Source organism: Cynocephalus volans, chromosome 11, assembly GCF_027409185.1.
Source record: "Cynocephalus volans isolate mCynVol1 chromosome 11, mCynVol1.pri, whole genome shotgun sequence".
NCBI classification, from domain to species: Eukaryota; Metazoa; Chordata; class Mammalia; order Dermoptera; family Cynocephalidae; genus Cynocephalus; species Cynocephalus volans.
The window spans coordinates 17,859,735-17,882,219 of NC_084470.1; the positions used below are offsets into that span (position 1 = coordinate 17,859,735).

The following is a 22,485-nucleotide window of genomic DNA, read 5'->3' on the forward strand; positions in this document are numbered from 1 at the left end:
ACTATGTCAAAAATCCTTTTTTTATAGTTAATATTGGGGTGTTTCATATAATTTTGGATCTTTGTATCTTGGCTCATTTCACCCCCACCCCTAGGTACAACAAATTGGCCAGCTAAAGGTTTAAAAACATATAATTCTTTCTTTTTGTTACGGATAAAATTTAGTTAGTAAAGAAAGGCTCGTGTTCAACATTCTAGTTCCTAGAGATAATCTTTTGAAGGGAGGGTGGAACACAACTTAAAACAGACATTAGTATAGCTGAGGCTTTCATGATTCCTAAATTCTGATAGAATAAACCTTATGAATAAATGGATGAGCTACAACAGTGCTGTCCAACAGAACTTTCTCCAGTGACGGAAATAGGGCTGGCCAGTTAGCTCAGCTGGCAAGAACACAGCCTTGTAACACCAGAGGCAAGGGTTTGGATCCCTGTACCAGCAAGCTGCCAAGAAGAAGAAGAAAAAAGATGAAAATGTTCTGTAATAACCAATAGGGAAGCCACTATCCACATGTGACTACTGAGCACTTGAAATGTGGCTAGTGTAACCATGGGACTGAATTTTTAATTTAATTTTAATTAAAATTTAAATAGCCACATGTGGCTAGTAGCTATTTACATGTCCCTTGTACACTATGGGACAGCACAGATCTATGACCTTTAATAAAGAAATCATTATGCTATTTTCTTCCTTAACAAGGTCTTTTTGTCAGTGGGCAGACTATTTCTCCCACCCCCATGTCCTATATGTCCCATATAGAGGGCTACAACCAGGCAATACGAGGGCGTGTGGGGTAGAGATGGAAGCAAAAGGAGGTAGGCAAGGAAGTGGAAGCAATGTGAACAATTTTTTTCAAGGAGACACCACTCTTCTCTCCAGAAATGTTATTGTTAAATGCTCAGGTGAATGTGGTATCTCCACCCTTCTACTTCCCAGAGCACCATGTCTCTCAGAAGGTTCAATACTTTACACTTTACAATTCTGTTGTAAAGCTAACATTCCCTAACAGACCTGTGGTCTCTGAAGATGGAAGATTTATTTTTATAAAAACATTTTTTAGAAGGTGGGAGCACGCCCACAGACCCAGGCAGGAGCCATGGGCACCCTTCCCAACCCAACAGAAGCCAGGAGCATACCTGGGGATCCAGAATATGCCACAAACACTGCTGCTGCATCCCACTTGACAGCATGGACACAGGGAGAGTCACCAGCAGAGCCCAGAAAAAGAAAAGGAAGCCTTTCTCTTCAAAGCCCACTCCAGAGTTGTAGAAGAAGCAACTGCTCTACCAGTTGACCAGACATCAACATAGCAATACCAGAAATAGGAAAAATCAAGAAAATATGACACCACCAAAGGAATACAAAAACTCTTGAGTACCAGACCCCATAGAGCAGGAAACCCTTAAAATGACTGAAAAGGAATTCTGAGCAACAATCTTAAGGAAACTCAATGAGATATAAGAAGAATCAGTTAGACAACACAAAGAAAAAAGAAAAAATATCCAGGATATGAAGTAGGAAACTTATAAAGAGATTAATACCTTAAAAAATAATGTAGCAGAACTCCTGGAACTGAAGGATTCATTCAATAAAATAAAAAACACAGCTGAAAGCTTAAACAGTAGGTTAGAGCAAGCAGAAGAAAGAATTTCTGATCCCGAAGCTGGTCTTTTTGAAATAACCCAGGTGAACAACAACAACCAAAAAAGTAAAAAATAATTTAAAAAAAAGAACAAAATCTAAGAGACAACCTTAAATTAAGTGCATAAACATCCAAATCATGGGTGTTCCAGAAGGGGAGGAGAAAGGAAATGGGATTGAAAACCTATTCAATGAAATAATAATGGAAAACCTCCCAGGTATAGGGAGAGACACAGACCTTTAGATCCAGGAGGCTCAAAGATCCCCAAACAGATTCAATACAAAAAGATTCTTTCTAGGGCCAGACCGTGGCTCACTCGGGAGAGTGTGGTGCTGATAACACCAAGGCCGTGGGTTCGGATCCCATATAGGGATGGCCAGTTAGCTCACTGGGTGAGCATGGTGCTGACAACACCAAGTCAAGGGTTAAGATCCCCTTACTGGTCATCTTAAAAAAAAAAAAAAAAAAAAAAAGATTCTTTCTGAGACACATCACAGTCAGACTTGCAAAGCTCAAAGACAAAGAGAGAATCCTAAAAGCAGCAAGAGAAAAGCACCAAGTCACCTATAAGGGGGCCCTCATCAGACCAACACAAACTTCTCCACACAAACTCTACAGGCCAGAAGAAAATGGGATGATATATTCAAAATACCAATAAATAAATAAATAAGTAAAATTGTCAGCCAAGAATACTATACCCAGCAAGTCTATCCTTCAGAAATGAGGGAGAAATAGCATATTTCTCAGGCAAACTAGAACTGTGGGAGTTCACCACCACATGACCAGCCCTTCAAGAAATCCTCAAGGCAGTCCTGCATCTGGAATCTGAAAAATGATAATCACTACCATGAATATACAAGAAAGAACAAAATCCACTGGCAGAACAAAAATGCAAATGAGGAAGAGAAGGAAACTAAGCCTTCCCACTTCAAAAAAGAACAAACACCAAAGACAAACAATAAAAGGGAAAGAAAGGAACAAAAGATATTGAGATCAACCATAAGAAAAGCAATTAAATGTCAGGAGTAAGATAATACCTTTCAATAACAACCCTAAATGTAAATGGATTAAACTCCCCATTCAAAAGACACAGACTGACTGATTGGATTAAAAAGCTAGACTCAACTATATGCTGTCTTTGAGAGACTCATCTCACCTGTAAAGACACACAGAGACTAATAGTAAAGAGATGGAAAAAGATATACCATGCAAATGGAAAGCAAAATGAGCAGGAGTAGCTATCCTTATGGTGGATAAAATAGACCTTAAACTAAAAACCACAAAAAGAGTCACAGAAGACAACTATATAATGATAAAGGGACTTATCCAGCAAGAAGACATAACAATCATAAATATATATGCACCCAACACTGGAGCACCCAGACATATGAAGAAAACACCATTAGACCTAAAGAAAGAAATAGATCCCAATATGATAATATTTGGGGACCTGAACACCCCTCTGTCAGCATTGGACAGATCATCTAGGCAACAAATCAAGAGAAACAGGATTTAAGCTACACTTTAGACGAATTGGACCTGGCAGATATCTACAGAACATTTCTCCCGACAACTACAGAATATACATTCTTCTTATCAGCATACAGCACATTCTCCAGGACAGGCTACGTTATGTCACAAATCAAGCCTCACAAATATAAAAAAACTGAAATAGTTTCAAGTACCTTTTCAGATCACAACAGATTAAAACTAGAAATCAATAACAATTGATACTCAGGAAACTATACAAATACATGGAAATTAAACAACATGCTCCTGAATGATGTATGGGTCCAAGAAGAAATTAAACAGGAAATCAAAAAATTTCTTGAAACTAATGAAAATAAAGATACATCATACCAAAACCTGTGGGATACTGCAAAAGCAGTACTAAGAGGGAAGTTTATTGCAATAAACACTTACATCAAAAGAATAGAAAGATCTCAAATAAACAACCAAATGCTATACCTCAAGGAACTAGAAAAAGAAAAATAATCCAATCCCCAAATTAGTAGATGGAAAGAAATTGTTAAGATCACAGCAGAACTAAATGAAATAGAGACCCAAAAAATTATACAAAAGATTAATGAAATGGGCCGGCCCGTGGCTCACTCAGGAGAGTGTGGTGCTGATAACACCAAGGCCACGGGTTCGGATCCCATATAGGGATGGCCGGTTGCTCACTGGGTGAGCGTGGTGCTGACAACACCAAGTCAAGGGTTAAGATCCCCTTACCGGTCATCTTTAAAAAAAAAAAAAAAAAAAAAGATCAATGAAACAAAAAGTTGGTTTTTTGAGAAGATAAACAAAATAGACAAACCACTAGCTATGTTAACAAAAAAGAAGAGTGAAGACCCAAATAACAAGTATCAGAAAAGAAAAAGGAAACATAACAACTGATTCCACAGAAATTCAAAGAATCATTATAGACTATTATAAACAACTATACGCCAACAAATTTGAAAACTTGGAGGAAATGGATAAATTTCTAGACACATACAAACTACCAAGACTAAACCAAGAAGACACAGAAAACATGAACAGACCAACAACAAGCAATGAGATTGAAGCAGTAATCAGCAGTCTCCCAACAAAGAGAAGCCCAGGACCCAATGGCTTTACTGCTGACTTCTACCAAACCTTTAAAGAGGAATTAATACCAATTCTCTTCAAACTATTCCAAAATATTGAAACAAAGACCATGATGAACATAGATGCAAAAATTCTCAACAAAATATTGCGATCAGAATAAGCAATACCTCAAAATATTATACACCACGACCATGTGGTATTCCTTCCAGGGATGCAAGGATGGTTCAACATATGCAAGTCAATAAATATGATACACATCAACAAAATCAAGGACAAAAATCATATGACTACCTCAATAGACACAGAAAAAGCATTTGACAAAATTCAACATCCCTTCATGATAAAGACTCTCAGCAAATTAGGTATAGAAGGAAAGTATCTCAACACAATAAAAGCCATGTATGACAAACCCATTGCCAACATCATACTGAATGGGAAAAAGCTGAAAGATTTTCCCTTGAGAGTGGGAACATGACAAGGATGCCCACTCTCACCACTCCTATTTATCATAGTATTGGAAGTACCAGTCAGAGCAATCAGTCAAAAGAAAGAAATAAAGGGCATCCAGATTGGAGAGGACAAATTCAAATTGTCCTTGTTTGCTGACTACATAATCCTATACATAGAAAAACCTAAAGACTCTTACCAAAAAACTCTTAGAGTTGATAAACAATTTCAGTAAAGTTGAAGGATAGAAAATCAATACCCCCAAATCAGTAGCATTTGTATACTCCAATAATGAACTAGTAGAAAAAAAAAAAAAAAAATCAAGGAAGCAAGTCAATTTACAATAGTCACCAAAAAACCAAAATACCTAGTAATCAACTTAACCAAGCCGGTGAAAGATCTCTATAACAAGAAGCACAAATCACTGCTGAAAGAAATGAAAGAGGACACAAAAAGATGGAAAGACATTCCATGCTCTTCAATTGGAAGAACATGGATATGAAAATATCCATAAGTGATCTACAGATTCAATGCAATTCCCATCAAAATACCAATGACATTCTTCACAGAAATAGAAAAAAAAAAAAATCCTAACATTTATATGCAACAACAAAAACCCCAAATAGCCAAAGCAATCCTGAGCTAAATAAATAAATAAATAAATAAAGCTGGAGGCATAACACTACACAACTTCAAATTATATTACAAAGCTATTGTAACCAAAACAGCATGGTACTGGCATAAAAACAGACACTTAGACCAATGGAACAGAATAGAGAACCCAGAAATCAACTCACATGCTTACAGCCAACTGATATTTGACAAAGGTAACAAGAACATACATTGGGATGAAGACTGCCTCTTCAATAAATGGTGCTGGGAAAACTGGACATGCATATGTAGAAGAATGAAACAAGACCTGTCCCTCTCACCATATACCAAAATCAACTCAAAATGGATTAAAGACTTAGATATAAGACCTGAAACTGTAAAACTACTAAAGGAAAACATAGGGGAAACACTTCAGGAAGTAGGACTTGGCAACGACTTTATGAATAAGATCCCAAAAGCACAGGCAACAAAAGAAAAAATAAACAAATGGGATTACATCAAACTAAAAACCTTCTGTACAGCAAAATAGACAATTAGCAGAGTGAAAAGACAATCTACAAAATGGGTACAGAATGGGAGAAAATATTTGCAAACTACGCATCCAACATGGGATTAGTATCTGGAATATACAAGGAACTCAAACAACTTAGCAAAAAAAACAAGTAACCAGTTTAAAAAATGGACAAAGGAACTAAATAGGCATTTCTCAAAGGAAGATATACAAATGGCCAACAGACACATGAAAAGATGCTCAACATCACTAAGCATCAGGCAAATGCAAATCAAAACCACACTGAGATACCATTTCACCCCAATTAGACTGGCCATTATCAAAAATCCAGAGAAAATCAAATGTTGAGGAGAATGCAGAGAAAGGGGAACCCTGTTACACTGTTGGTGGGACTGTAAATTAGTGCAGCCATTACGGAAAATGGTATGGATACAGAGCTTCCTCAAACAACTACTGATAGAGCTGCCATATGATCCAGCATATGATCCAGCAATCCCACTGCTGGGTATATACCTAAAGGAATAGAAATCATCATGTTAAAGAGATACCTGCACTCTCATTTTTATCACAAGTCTATTTACAATAGGTAAGAGTTGGAACCAACCTACATGTCCATCAATGGACAATGGAAAATGTGGTATATATACACAATGGAATACTACTTTGCCATAAAAAAGAATGAAATTTTGTCATTCACAGCAACATGGATTAGTGTAGAGAAAATTTTGTTAAGTGAAATAAGCCAGGCACAGAAAGAGAAGTACATGTCCTCACTCATAAGTGGGAGCATTAAAAAAACAAAATTAAAAAAACAAACAAAAAACAAATAAAAAAGAAAGAAAGAAAGACACAACATCACAATAATTCCTTCAACTTTCAAGGGAGAGAATGGAACTGAGGCCACCAGAAGAGGGAAACAGGGATAGTGAGAGGGGGTTAGTGAGAAATTGATAAAGGACCACAAAAAATGAGTACATTGTGTAATGATCAATATAGTAATTATCCTGATTTGAGCATCACATATTGCATTACAGGTACTGATATTCAATGCTGTACTCCACAGATATGTATAATCAATTGTTTCAATAAAAAAAACTTTTTATATTATTATGGCAAAAGCTTCATATATATTAGGCATGCAATAAATAATAAATTTTTATTATAAATATCTATTAAAAATACATAATTATGTAAGAGTAAAAAAAGCACATCTAAAGTTAATATGGCAGAGATTAATTTACAATAAAGGCCTAAGAATCACCACTGAAGAGTTTAAGTCCCAATAAATTTACATAGTTGGTAGGCATGTCCTTAGAGGCTAGGATAAAATGCAAATAGCATTTCACTTGTGCTGAAATAGATTCAAGAATTTTCAACTAAAATAAACAAACAAAAAACTGGAGTTTTCAACTGAGATTTTCATTCTGGCATCTTTTTCTAACTCTCCTCCCTGCCCTGTTTGCCACACAAGCACTTCTTTGGGAACCATTGTGCGAGAGCCCATTGCTGATGGGAATGTGTAGTGGGGTGGTTAAACAAAAAACTTAAGTTAAAAACCTCTCTTCCCAAAACTCATGTTGGCAATTTTTTATTGGTTGTGGCTGCACACAAACATCATAATTCTTACAAGAAGCTATTTACTACCTTCCTTAAAGGTCTTTCTGTAAGTTAAGGGAAAGAGATTAGTAATGGATATTAGCAATGGCAGTAGTGATGTATAATAATGGCTAACATTTACTAAGTGGTTATTATGTTTCAGGCACCGTTCTAGCAGTTAAAATGTATTGATTTATTTAATCTTCATAACATAATAATATTGTTATTTCTATTTTAGTTGAGGAAACAGGCACAGAGAAGTTAAGGATTTTGTGCAAGGTGACATGGCGAGTCAATGAATGATAGAGCCAAGATTCCAAGCTGGACTGACTCCAAAATTGCAGTCTTACTTCTATGCTCTAGTGCAATTACACTCACTCAAGGAAGTGCTTGCTTGCAGCCTATCTAGCAAATTCTGTTCTAACCACTAACTCAGGTTCTTCAGGTATATAGACAAGAGAAAGCAGCAGGTTCATTGTAAAGCTTACTCCTAAATTTGAAAGGCTATGAAAGTGAAAATTAAGGGTTGCCAAAGAGGATATCCCCAAAATCAATTGGCAAAAAAAAAAAAAAAAAAGTACCTGTATATTCTTTTCTGTATGAATCCAATGAAATATTCCTACCAAGATGGAAAACCCAAACTTAAAAGAGAGCTCAACATTTATGAAACCATTTCCTAATATAAAATCTGTAAATCATGTTGACTGAATGATTAGAAAAGCATAACAGGCAAGTAATTAAGGCTTCATTACCATCCTTCACAAAACCTCTCACAGTTGTACAAGTAACCTAAACAAGTTTACGACAATAAACTTTTTCTCACAAAATTTTTATTGAGAACAGTTAGGAGTGCTTTACTCCATAGCTGAAAATACATTATTTTTAAAGTAACACTTCTATTAAAGCAATGTCCAAAAATGACTAAACTGAAACAGTAACAGTAGCACTTACCATATGCTTGATGCTGTTCTCAGACTTTATCCAGTCTCCAGTGAGGTAGGTACTGTTACTATAATCTACATTGTACACTAGGAAACTGAGATGTGGTGAGGTGAAGAAACTTGCCCCAAATTACACAAGTAAATGGTGGGGCTGGGATCCAAATCTAGGTACCCTGGGCTCTAGAGTCTCAGCTCTCAGTCACTAAGAGTATAAAAATGCGGAGAAAATTCTTTCCCTGTAAGATGCATTTTGTTGAACAAAACCTAACTACGAGAGAAATGGGATGGCATAAAGATGGCAAAAGAGGAACTTCCATGCCAACATTTTTCATTTATTTTGTTACACCTTTCATATGATCGATATAAAATTGCTTAAAACTTAAAATATATTTAGGGCTGTCCCGTGGCTCACTCGGGAGGGTGCGGTGCTGATAACATCAAGGCCATGGGTTCGGATCCTATATAGGGATGGCTGGTTCGCTCACTGGCTGAGCGTGGTGTTGACAACACCAAGCCAAGGGTTGAGTTCCTCTTACTGGTCATCTTTCAAAAAAAAAACTTAAAATATATTTGTACTTTAATTCCAGTTTTCCTTATATTCAAATCAGTAATATTTTCTTGAAATATTTTAGTTAATTTAAAAAAAAAAATTTTGGTGGCTGGCCAGTATAGGGATCTGAACTCTCGACCGTGGTGTTATCAGCACCATGCTCTAATCAAGTAAACTAACCAGACAGCCCCTTCACATATTTTTTAAACAAGGGCTTACCAACAGTGAAATTTTGTTTCATTTCAGAGCATAAAATGTTCATTATCCAAAGTTAGCTGTTGGCAATAACTTAAAAAACAAAGCCTTTTTTTTCTTACAGTTACTTCTCTCATCAGATATCAGTTAAACTTTTTTTGTTTTTCTTATTTTTTTCTGACCGGTAAGGGGATCGTAACCCTTGTCTTGGTGTTGTCTGCACCACGCTCCGCCAGTGAGCGCACTGGCCATCCCCATATAGGATCCGAACCTGTGGCCTCAGCGCTACCAGTGCTGCACTCTCCTGAATGAGGCACAGGGCCGGCCCAGGTATCAGTTAAACTTCTAAAGGAAAACTTACAAAATTTTTTTTCCTGATCCTAAAGTCTTCTACACTAGCTTCCGTTAAATAAGACAATTTTGAGCTTGTTCAGGCCTAAAAGCCTTTGCTAAGCGAATATTCACCAACCCCATGTGTGTACAGGGTATTAAACACAAATTCAAGAGCTGTTCACACCTCTACAGCACAGACTTAATCAGCAAGATTTGGCTCTATGAACTCTTCCTTTTAGGATAGCAGTATTAAAAAATATGAACCCTTATGCCTTTTATTTTATGTCTGTCATTTTAGGATGTTTCTGGGAGACTGAAGCAGCAAAGCGTACATAGTAAATGCTGTACAAGGACTTAAACCAGTGCTCCTAGAGAAGCCACTATCTCTAAAGGGGATGTTTTCAAAATGTGAGCCTTTTAAAAGATGGCACAATAGGCCGAGCCCGTGGCGCACTCGGGAGAGTGCGGCGCTGGGAGTGCGGCGACGCTCCCGCCGCGGGTTCGGATCCTATATAGGACTGACCGGTGCACTCACTGGCTGAGTGCCGGTCACGAAGAAACGGCAAAAAAAAAAAAAAAAAAGATGGCACAAACATTGATAGGACCACTGGTGTTTAGTGGGTGGAGGTCAGGGAAGTTAGACATCTTGCAAGGTATGAGACAGTCCCACACGATGAAACATAAATCAGCATCCTGTGTGACTTTGTCCATTCATGTAGTAGAAAGATCTGTTTACAATGATCTGGACCTAGAGTCTAAATTTTTGTGTGTTGGGGGGGAGGTAAAAACTGGAAAACCTTCCAGATAAATTCTAAAAGAGCTGTAACTTCCTTTTACATATAAATACAAAATTTTTTTGCATAGTTTTAAAATTCATTGACATTTGCAATCATGCAATTAACATGTATATCAAAATACTGTACATTGTTTTGTTCAGAACTTTACCAAGCACAATCCACCATTTTTGGAGGAAAAAGATCCTATCATCAATGGAAATGACTCTCATTTGTGAGTCACTATTATCAGTGTACACGGTGGCATCCATACGCAGGGACTGCACACTCACACACACAGACACATCCATGGCATCAGCCTACTTCATTATGTCTTTTGGTGTAACTATGCAGAAGTATTTCATACTGAAATATAACTGAATTATATATTACTTTCCTTTTATTTCTGTTTTACATAACATTATATACATTTTAATTATGTATGTAGGAAACCTTGTTATCTATGAAATTTTACTTCAGGATGGTAAAGGGATGCAATATTTTCTATGAAAAGGAAGGAATGGGACTGACAGGGTAAGATTTACTGACTTAGATGTCAGTTGTAATACAAAAATGCAACTTGCATAGATGAAAAATAACTAAAGATGACTAACATTTGTTTCTAACACACTAGTAAAATAAAATTCAACATCATTTAATCAAATGGAAAGAAAAACCTTGTTCAATGCTTAACTTCCATGTTGGAACTCATAATTCAATGTCACAGCATGCTCTTTCTGATGAAACAATATGCACTAAACTTACAGCTTATGCAGATGAGCTGATCACATCCCAGGACGGGTAGATCAGTACTGCTTTGTCCCAGTCCCTGCTCCTTTTCTACCCTCAGATGCTGATGTATAATATAAACACAGCTTTGTTAGCTGGTAGGACTGTGGTTTTGCTGTGTGGAAAATAAACATTACCACCATCCTCCAGATTCATTTACATGCTGTCACACTGACTAAAGTAACCTGACACTCTTACTATTTCCTCTCCACTGCAAAGCCACATATTTGGTTCACATTTTGAGGGCACAACCTTTTGAAAAGGTCAAACAAAAAGCTACTAGAAAGTTCACTGCACACTGATAAACACATTCAAATGGCCAAAACAAATTTGTATAATTATTTTCAGTAGCCAGAAAGAGAACTGTGGAAAAAATATATAATAAAGCAAAAATTTCCAGAGAAATCCGATCGATAAAAAGTAGCCAATATGAAAGCATATAAAATTCTAATTATTAATTATTATTTTTTAACATTGTTTTATGTATCTGCATCCCTTCCTTAGATTTAAAAAGATTCAGACTAGTTGCCAAAAGAAAAAAATCTCAAAAAACCCCAAAGGTTCCGAATGGCAAACTCTGAATCTGCAGACATTGAATAGTTAAGATTTTAAGGTTAATAGCAGTAGCCTCTATTACAGAAGACTTCAAAATGAACTTGTGGCCCATAATTTGTTACAAAATCTGCCCTGCATATGAATGAGTTTGATAAAATTTAAGTATTTTCTAAGGGGCTGGCCAATTAGCTCAGTTGGTTAGAGCACAACCTTATAACCCCAAGGTCACGGGTTCAGATCCCCATACCTGCCAGCTGCCAAAAAAAAAAAAAAAGAAAGAAAAATTTTTAAAAAATTTCTTACACGCTTATGTTTCCAGATAATAAACCTTAAATTTTATTACTGCCAAATGAAAGAGTATATAAATTTTTTCAAATTAAATGCCAAATTGATTTATTAACATTAAGTTTAAGGTTGTACATAAAATTGTAATCATGATAATTCGAATAATGAAAACAGAATAAACCATTTATTAAAACATTATGTGATAAACTTTTTGATCCAAAGCTACATCGGTAAACATTTCTCCCTCACTAACATTTTACCTAAAACACAGTTAAATTACAACATAATCCAACCAAAACTAGAAAATACTTCTGTCCTTTACCACTCAATGACTGAACGGTAAGGTGAGTACAGATTTAGGTTTTCTTGATGAGAGTCAAATATAGAAGATGGCAACTTAAAAGACAATCAAAATTCCACACACCCAAAATTTAAATTTTATTTACCCTGTTCACTGGTCCAACCTTAAAAATTTCATTATATCAAATAAAGATTTTATGGATTGCCCTCTCCTCCCCACCAAAAATAAATATTAGGAACAAATTAAGGATAAGGGTTGGATTTTAAACTGTACTTTATTTGTTACTATAACATTCTCTTTTTTAAAAACTGATCAGTCATAAGCATGCAAAAACTTCTCTGAATGGAACTGCTTCCACAGCCCCTTTATGTCAATGGTAAATTATAAAGGTCATTCAATTTGGAGTTCTCTCCTTTTTTTTACAGCACTTCTAAGCAGTGTGTATGACACACACTACAGAGGTAGGAAAGACAATCTTTAATAAATTACCTTCTTGATTGTACAGAATTTCTGAAAAGAAAACTGACAAAATGCTAAACTGTGCCTTTGATAAGTCCCAAAGGACTACAGATCCATCGCCTCCTATTTGAAGAATTAATCCCCTGGGAGTGTTCTAACCTTTATAGGGCACTTGATAACAAGATTCACCAGGGCTCGGAACAACTGCACTAAGAGAGCCTTCTACCACTTTCATTTGCCGATTCTTTGGACCACCCAGTCCTGCTGGCAGAGAGGGCAGCGATTGTTCTGTTTCACCCACAGGGACATGCAGCAGTTGTGGAAGGAATGATTACATTCTCCCCAGACCACTGCAAAAGAGAAAAAGAATAGTTGACATTACATATTTCAAAATTATCACTTATTTTATATTATGAATAACAATCATGGTTCATAATCTTGAAAAAGATGGTTAATTGGCCAAAATAATTTTTTTCTATCTACAAAGAAATAGAAACTTATAGATTAAGTTCCACTTAAGAAATGAGATAAGTCACTGTGGCGGGGGGACTTTCCATCCCTGTTCTAGAATGTGTGGGTGATGTGATGATCCCCAGTTCCTACATAGCTCCACATGCTGTCTTCTTTAAGTTAGGAGATTAAAGGACTTGAACTTTCTCAGTCATGCACTGACTTTAAAGATCTTTTCGGCTTTATTTTATTGAAAAATGTCCTTCTGATTTTTACTTATCAAGATATAATAAGTTCTGGTTTTGATGTTTTGGGCAGCTGGCCAGTATGGGGATCTAAACCCATGACCTTGCTGTCATAAGGCTGTGTTCTAACCAACAGAGCTAACTGGCCAGCCCAAGATATAATAAGTTTTAAATGTTTTCAGTTCATAGTAGGCTATTATAAACAGATAACATGCTTCTGAACATTATCAGTTGTACATCTACTGAGCTGTTTTCTAGAAGTGATGAATTGTGTTAAGTCATCTATAAGCAGTGCGATTCCTCATGTGACAGATGAAACTTTTAAAGTGGGAGGCTGGACAGAGAGGTCTCTCTGTGAGCAAAGAAGTGGCCTACCCCTCACACTTCCCAAATTAATATTTTTAAACAAGCAGCATAAAAGAAACATTTTAAACCAAGGGAAATCACCCACAATCTGGAATACAATCTCAAATTTAGGCTTCATTTGTCCCTTGTTTCGCCAACCTAACTATATGACAACAGAACAAGATTAAATGAAAAAGAAAAAAAAATAGGGGGGCTGGTGAGTTAGCTAAGTTGGTTAGAGCTCAGCCTTATACCACCAAGGTCACGGGTTCAGATACCCATATTACCTGGCTGCCAAAAAAAAAAAGAAAGAAAGAAAGAAATAGTGGGGAACAAAGAGAAAAAATAATACTTATAAAAATTGGCTGTAGAGAGTAGGAAGCAAGGAGAAAACATTCTACATGTTTCAGGAGGAAGAAAGAGGATTTGCTCAAAACTGCATAAATCATTACTAAGAAGCTGTATGCAAACCATGCAAACACAAAGTACAAAATTAATCTTTTATTCTAGGAAAATCTATAAACACTTTTATATAGCAATCTAGAAGTGATCTTCTCAAGAACTAGGACATCAAATCCTTAAAAATGCTTAAAATATTTAGCCTAAGACAACTTCTGTAGTCTAAGACTACAAAATAAATTTGATAGATTTCAACACAGAAATCACATTCCATAAAAATCCTGAGACTTGAGACTTTTTCCTACCTTAGTTAAAAAGTTAAATATTGTATGGTAAGAGTAACGAAAACTGAAATGCTTTATTAGAACCAAAACTGACCTATAATATAGCCAAAATTCAAATGATGTTTTGACAAACTCCTCATTTTATAATTTTCTTAACAGAAAATAATTATTTCTTTTTTGATTACCAAAATATTTACTGTGACCATGTCTGGAGTATATAACCAATTCTTCTTAATTGTAGCAATAAAAAGACTTGCAGATTCATTCCATTTAAGTCTTTTGAGAACCAACACATTTAATATTAATAATAGATCACTGCTTTACAGTTTATTTTTGTGTATTGATAAAGTCAATCTTAATTGCAAATTCAAACATCCCCACTGAGAGAAAACCTTCAGTTGAAAAAGCAAGAGAAAGAAATTACAACATACCAACACAATCCTCTTGTTTGTTTTCAGCTTGACATCTAAGACAGGCATCTAAAAGTAAACAAACAGCAATTCTCATTGTGATGCTCAGAATGCAATTTTTAAAACCCAGACACACTTCAAAGTCCAATAAAAACCCTAAAGGTTAGAGATGGAGATAAAAGACTCATGCTATTAATTTCTCATCTGAACATAACTATTTAAGAAGAATAAAGTACAAAGAATTCCACTAATTGACTTATGACCAGGAGCAATTTTAAAAGGGTTAATGACCCTCTATTTTTATAAGCTCTGATGAAAAGATGTCCTGACAACGTCACTAGAGAAAACCACTAGATACAAATATGCCAGACTCCACTATTTTAGAGGTTACTATAAGCTCACTGGACATGCTCACGTAGATTAACCTTAGTGGAAATTTATTTTCAAGACATCCTTTTAAATAAGCCATCCATATATATTGGTATTTGCTTATTTATACATAAACTCTAGGATACCCAAGACAAATAATAAAGTTTACTGGGAGGGGATAAAACGGAAAGGAGAGTTTTCACACCATATCCCTTCTTAAAAATTTTAAATTATGTGACTGTATAACCTACATAAAAATTAAAAATTTTTTGATTCTTTCATAAACAAATTTTCTTGAGTCATCCATACTTATCAACATGGAAGTTTTCCTTCAGTGACTCATAAAAACTTATTATTTTCTTCCCTAAGACACTTGAGAGTTCCCTTAAAATAAGCTATTTTGTATGCCTTCAATAGGTCATTACTGGTAGTCATCCAAACAAGACGTGAAAAGGCAGTGAGGTGCAGAAGGGAAAGCAAGGATTTTGGAGACAGGCAGATCTGGAGTCAAATCCCACCTCACTGGCATTTACTACTTTCGTGGCCCTACACCAATTATGAACCTATATGAACCTCAATTCCATCACCTGTAAAAAAGAAATACCACGAGGCATTTATATATTAAGTGGGGATGATACATACCTGTAAGAATTTTATAGATAAAATAAGTAAATACTAGGTACTCCTAAATATGAGGGTACTCAAAAAAGTTGGTGGAGAAATAGAATTAAAAGATAATACGAGTCTTTCCATCAACTTTTTGAAGTACGCTTGTACCAGTTTCTTTTTTTCTTTTTAAAAAAATGTTCCCTTTACTGATAAGTTGGAGCCCCAAGCATCTACCCAACAACAGCAAAGTATTTTAATAAATTACTAGGGAGTAAACACTAGGAATGGGAACCTGAAGGGTGTACCAGAAGTATTCAAAATTCAGTCTGTAGTACTATTTGCTTGATGATAGAAGTAATAAAGAATATTTTAGGGACCAATGAAATGGTCTCATTCACTTGCTGCAAGAGGAGTCAAAATTGGGTAAAAGAAAGTTCAACAGAAGAAAAATAGTTTTTAACATAAATAGGAGAAAAATAATTCTGTAAAAATAGAAACACAGTGGAGTTGAAGCCTGTTTCTCCTCTTACACTGGATTATGCTCAGGCATTTGTTTGCTCCTCTCTGCATGCTCTTAACCTTAAAAAAACCACCACCACCCCGGCCTCTTGGGCGTAGATTAAAAACAACCACTGCCTTCTGAGGCTTTCTTCAATTCCACATTACCAAGCATCTGTTCTGCAAGGAATTATGCACTGGTGATATCAAAACGACCAAAGCTGGATCCACGGAGCTCACCACCAAATGGGGAGGTAGATAAGCAAACAACTAAATTATAAGGATGATAATATAACAGTAAAGACATGTTACCTGTATCTGGCTCTAATTCTCTGCAACCACTGAATTTTAAGAAGGCCCAGAAAGGTTATGTGAAGTGTCTAAATTAACATAGTCATGAAGAGTTAACTCTGGGTTTTACAGCAAACCTATTCCCCTCCTATGAGCACTTGCTCAGTGCGACATCTGCTCCCTTCAGAATGAAGGAGAGTGGAAACCGAGGAGAGAGTCACCCATATCAGAATGAGCTGACAGGCAAATCTTGGAGCAAGAAGTAATAAATCATTCAGGTGTGTGAGATAAATTCCAAATATTAAGGAAATAGGATTTTGTGGGTTCTTGTAGCAGAATTCTCTGAATTATGCTTATACCTTGGATTTAGATTCATTATAAAAATTGACCCAAATCTACAAAAATTCCTTAAGTTTAAGATAAAAAAAAATTCTTTTAATGATGTTCCTAATATCAGCACATTTCTATATCTTTTAGAATGATGCTAGGGTAAGGACAGGGAAGTCTGAAAAGCAAATTTCCTTCAGCTGTCACCTGACCACTAAGCAGATTTTAACACCTCATAAACAATATTCAAAGGTGTAGTCCAGAATACTTTCCTGAACCCAAAGTACAACTGTTGTAAACATGCAACATTACTCCTGCAGTAGCAGAATACCTGCTATAATTAGAAAGTTAATGATGAATGTGAGTCATTTATAACCCATACTTTGACCTACTCTAAATATCTCCATAAAGTTTGTTGCAAAATTTCAATCGCTATTTTAGGTCCTACATTTCCACTTACTATTTACATTTTTTTCCTTTGGGGAGAAAATAGCTTTATAGGAGAGAAATACTTTTAAAACGACTTTTTGGGAACATTATTTTTAAACTAAGAAGGAACTAAAAGGAAGTTTATTTTCCTTTAAGCTAAAAGAAATTTAGGAGATAAAATGCGTAGCAAAGATCGTCCTGCAAAAGAACAAAAGATTATGTCTCCTGGAATCAGTAAATGTCTCCTGAATCAGTTAAAAATGCCTCCCAAGCTGGAAATGATGAATCTAGTTCTTAAGTAAGGGGTGGGGCTGGGAGGTTTTATTGCAGGCAAATAAACTAAATATTGTTAAAACCTAATATGCAAAATAAGTGGGTCGTGTTTAAAATCAAAGTCTTTTAAAAGTAAAAAAAAAAACAAAACCCAAAATTGAGTCCAACTGTTGTAAATTCTCTTTGAAACAAGCCCTTATGAATAAAAGACCAAAGAGAGCATAAATTGAGAAATCTCTTTATTCTGTTAGGTTTAAAATCTCATCCCTCAAAGAAGGGAGAGAGTTTCCAGTTCTCTCATTTGTCAGGGTAAGCCACAAAATTTTCAAAGTACTGAAATCTCAGTTTTCTTCATCTACTCTCAAGAAACACCACCATTTAAGATGCTCTTCCAGTAATTTTAAATTCCCTATTTAAACATATTTTGCATTCAAATAGCACCTGTCTTTCAAGGTGGTCTGAGATCTTAAAACAGGAACCACACAAAACATAAAGAGATTAAGCAGTTCTGAAATGTTTCACTTTGTCCGATATTTTTACTCAAAATATTATAGAAAAAAGACATTTATCAAAGAGGGTTCCGCATGACTCAGAGCAGGGCAGTATCTTCTCCAGAAAATGGCATCCTATGATGAGGGGGACAAGATGGAGATAAAGTTTTATGTTTCTGAATAAAGGGCGCACATTCTTCCATAAATTAAATACTCCTGAACCCCAATGTATTCGCTTCAGTTCAAGCTAGCTCTATGTGACTTGTCCTAAGTCAATCCAGATTTTAAATACAGCCGAACAGCAGCGGTAGCTAATCGGAAACGCACTGGCTGTGAACCCTCTTCTTCCCTGCGCCCGTCGAGCAGGACTGAGGGTGTCGTTTCTGTGGAAGGTGACTGCCGAGCCTCACTTTGGCGTGTGACCAGAGACACGGAGGTGCACCGCTGCGTGGTGGCCTGTACCCCGACCCCTCCGCCGTGCGCTTTTAGAGCGGGGCTGGCCGCACAAGCCGAAGCAGTTCCTCCCAGCCCCCATCAAGTCACCCCGTCTTATTCTCTCGGTCACACCCGCACTACCTGAAATTACCTTTTTTTCTGGTCCTCCGTTTACTGCCCGTCCTGCTGGACGGCCCCCGGCGGCGGCCCAGCCCTCGGCCCCGCGTCCTCCGGCCCTCCCCAGGGCGGGGGGCTTTCCGCGACTTCGGGCGCGCCCATCTCCCCGCCTCCGGCCCTCCCGGAGGCCGCCCCGGGGCCCCGGCCTCGCGTGCAGCGCTTACCCATCACCTGGACCCTGCAGATAGCGCACGTATCGCACTCCACGTCCCAGCTCCACATGGCCACGGCGTTCCACTTCTTTAGAGAGAACATTTTGTCGACCCCCGATTTGGAGCCGGCGCTCCCGGAGTGAGAGGACAGGGTGCAGGGCTCCTCGCCGTCTTCCACGTCGGCCATGGCGGCGGCGCGGAGCCGGCGGCGGAGACGTTGGGTCGGGGGAGGCGGGCGGCTACGGCTGCTCCGTGGGGCCGCCCGACGGGCCACAGCGCCGCCCGCAGGCCGCCGGCCACCGCGGTGCTTAGACCGGGCCGTCTGGGATTGGCTGGCGTGGCCCAGTGACGTCACCTTACGCAGGGGCGGGGACTGTGACCCCGCCCTCCTCGCACCCGGGCAACGCAGAGCCCATGCGTGACGACGCCGGGTGAGGTCGGGCCTCGGTGCTGTCGCGTGCTGTTCACGTCAGAGCAGGCCCGCGGACTGTGCAGGGACACGAGTCCTGCTTATTTATGCCTTTATTGAGCTTACCGCGCTTAGAAGGGATTTTGTTAATTTAGCTCTTTGTCTTTCCTCTCACAAATATAAACTCCATCAGAGGTGGGGGCATTTGATGACCTCCGTAATTTGAGAGAATGAATGACCCTGAAGATCTAGAAATCTGGCTCAATGGTTCTCAAACTTTTTGGTCTCAGGACCTTAAAGAGCTTTTGTTTATGTAGGATACATATGGTGACAGATAAATGCTTGCTTTTTAAGAAGTTAAAACAGAAGAAAAATTTAAATGTACTACTTCATTTAAAAATAACAGTAATAAGGGCTGGCCTGTGGCTCCCTCGGGAGAGTGCGGTGCTGATAACACCAAGGCCACGGGTTCGGATCCCTATATAGGGATGGCCGGTTAGCTCACTTGGGAGAGTGTGGTGCTCACAACACCAAGTCAAGGGTTAAGATCCCTTTACCGGTTATCTCAGTAATAAATCCATTACAAGTTATCAATAGAACAGTGACATCACATATGTAGTCCAGAAAACTCACTGAATGAACAGAAATAGCTCTGAATATTGTTATGCAAATAGTTTGACCTCATTAATCCCATGAAAGTACCCCAGAACCCCTGGGGACCACACTTTGAGCTAGTTTAACCTCCTCTTTTTATATGTACAAGTAATGATGTCCGGAGAAGTAAAGTAACTTAAAGATCACACTGCTATTATGCGAAGTGACAGTTTTGAAACCAGAGTTCTACTGGTAGCCCAGGGTCATATTCTTCTTATGTTTTCCCAAGCAAAGCAGACATCTCCATTTAAAAGATAATGCGGAGGCACGGAGAGCCTAAGGAGATGTCTGATTCCCACCACCACTTAGTGGTGGACACCTGCTTTGTCAGATTTGGGATCCAGGGCCTCCCACTTCTTACTGGGCCTCTCACCATCCACTCATCTCCTTGAACCCAGGCCTTGTGCCTGGGTGGGAGCTAACCAGATTCAAGGAGTCTGACAGGGGAGACAAGAATGAATAAATATACAGAAACATAAATATGGATACAGGGTCACATTTGGTTAGATGCAAATGTGTCCTGTTTGTTGAGTGGTGTGTTAAGTGTTACAAGGGTACAGAGACATCCCTGAGGACTGATGCAGTGAGGGAAAGCCTCAGGGAAGAGGTATAGTTTGAACTGGGGGCAGATGGGAGGCTCTTGAGGCCAGAAGAGTCAAGAGAGCAAATCTCTCCCCACTGTCGGCCAGAGGTGAGCAATAATAGTGGTGGTAGACGTGAATCTGACCACACTAACTTTATGAGCCAGACAGAAATGCCTATAAACCAATCCAGATGAACCACACAAAACACATGTTCTGTGCATATTAAAGGATCACTCATCTGACAAGAGTTGGCTCTAAATGCTAGATGTCTAATAAAGGCTGAAACCAGATGAAGATAAAATGTACCCAGTTGGTGAGAAACGGGAAGTTTGAAAGAGGAAAGGAAGGAAACTCAGATGAAAGGCTGAAGGATGGTTAAGCGTGAGGAATGGTACATGCCTGTACTGAGGCTTGAAACGTGGATAGAGACATCTCTGCTACAGTGAAGTTTGAGAATAGAAGCCTGGAGGGAGGGTTGGGGTGGGGGTAGGAAGGAGAGTAAGAAGGTGAGTTTATTTTTGACACAATGCATATCAGGAGGACCTTTTCAGATGAGAAAGAGAACAGGAATGAAGTGATGAGCAAGAGCTCAGTGCAACGAGCAAGGAGGCATTGGGGAGAAGAGAGAGCGGGAACATTATAGATGTGCAGCATAACCAGGGCCACTTTGGACAAGCCCAAGTACAAAATGGCACCGCCCACCTCCTCCCCTCCCCTCCCCCTTCCCTTTACAAGAAGCCTTCTTACTTAAACAGAAACCTCTTTTGCTTCAGCAAGGACTCAGTTCTCCACCCCGATCCACATTAGCGTAATGACCCTCCTTGATGGTATCAGCCAGCCCTTGGTGCACTATATAAGCTCTACCACCCCCACACCTGGCGCTGTCCCCCATTTTCAGGGCAGCCCTGGGCTGCAAGCCACTTTGAGCACAGCCCGGCAGATTTCTTTCTTTAATAAAGCTTGAACGGTACCAGGCATCTCGGCTCATTTTCTTTCAGAACAGAGGTGGGAAGTCCAGGTCACAGTGGGTATTGACACGGCCTGGGCCAACTGGAGGGGACTCCTGTGATTTTGTGAGGATTTGTCTCAGATCATAAGCACCCAAAGGACAGGATCTATAGGGGACCTTGGAGAAGAATGCAGTGAAACAAGCGCCTATCTGCCGCCTGCCCTGCTCAGCTCCGGCTCTGCCACAATCCTTCAGGTTCCTCTCCCCAGATCGAGGGATGTGTGAACAAAAGCCAGATGCAAGCTCTGGATTTCAGGACCCATTTCCTTAGTTGCACAGTCTCCACTCCTTATGCTCAGTAAGTTGAAGACATGGTTGCTTTCATTTCGCGGCTTTCCTTAAGCAAAAAGAGGGGTCCCTTAGGAAAAACTTGTCTCCCAGTGCAAGTGGATATTTTTGCTGTTTATTTCTTTGGTTTTCACATTAGCCAGTAGTTACCCCTTCCTCCATGCCTTTCATCTTTACTAAAATTACTTTTCCTGTTGTTGGGGAGGAAAAACTTTTCTTCCACCCTCGTACTATAGTGCTTGGAGGCCTGCAAATTAACCAGGCAAAAGAAGATTAGCAAGAGAAAAGACAGATTTTAAAATTCACAGTAGTCAGAGTTCGCAGTAAAATGTGACTCAAAGAGGCCATTAGAATTTAAAGTTAAGCACCATCTGAACAAGGGACGGGGAGGGAGACGGAGGGCACTTAGGGACAATGACTTTTAGGAAAGATAAATGAGCCCTTAGGAGAATAGATGGGAGATATGATAGTTTTATGATGATGTCTGTTTAGGCGATTTCTTGTCCTGGTGCCTCTTGTCTTGTGGGAGGAGTCAATCTGTTTGTAAAAATTCTGGGAAGGGGATTTAGGGCAGTTGAATTCATTTGGTAGGCTCTACTTTTAGGCAGATAAATTCAGAAAAACAAACAAACAAACAACACAAAACCTTTTCCTTCATCTCAAATGCTTTCAGCTCAAAATAATCTTTATGCTACAATTGCATAGTCTGGACTCCTTTATTGTGTTCAGGGATAGGGGGACAACAAAAACCAAACCAAACCTGATGACATTTGCTTA

General features: G+C 38.4%; 1 protein-coding gene across 2 annotated transcripts; it reads right to left on the reverse strand.

Moving 5' to 3' along the window:
• Positions 1-12,376: 12,376 nt before the first annotated feature.
• Positions 12,377-19,073, reverse strand: RNF7 (ring finger protein 7). 2 transcript variants are annotated; one of them, XM_063114630.1, is made up of 3 exons: positions 18,777-19,052; positions 14,735-14,782; positions 12,377-12,930 (listed from the first exon to the last, which is right to left on the reverse strand). In XM_063114630.1, the coding sequence occupies exons 1-3, from the start codon at positions 18,949-18,951 to the stop codon at positions 12,812-12,814; spliced, it is 342 nt and encodes a 113-aa protein (XP_062970700.1). In that variant the 5' UTR covers positions 18,952-19,052; the 3' UTR covers positions 12,377-12,811. The 2 variants fall into 2 exon arrangements, with proteins under 2 accessions (XP_062970700.1, XP_062970701.1); XM_063114631.1 differs by having other exon boundaries at positions 12,874-12,930; positions 18,784-19,073.
• Positions 19,074-22,485: the final 3,412 nt, after the last annotated feature.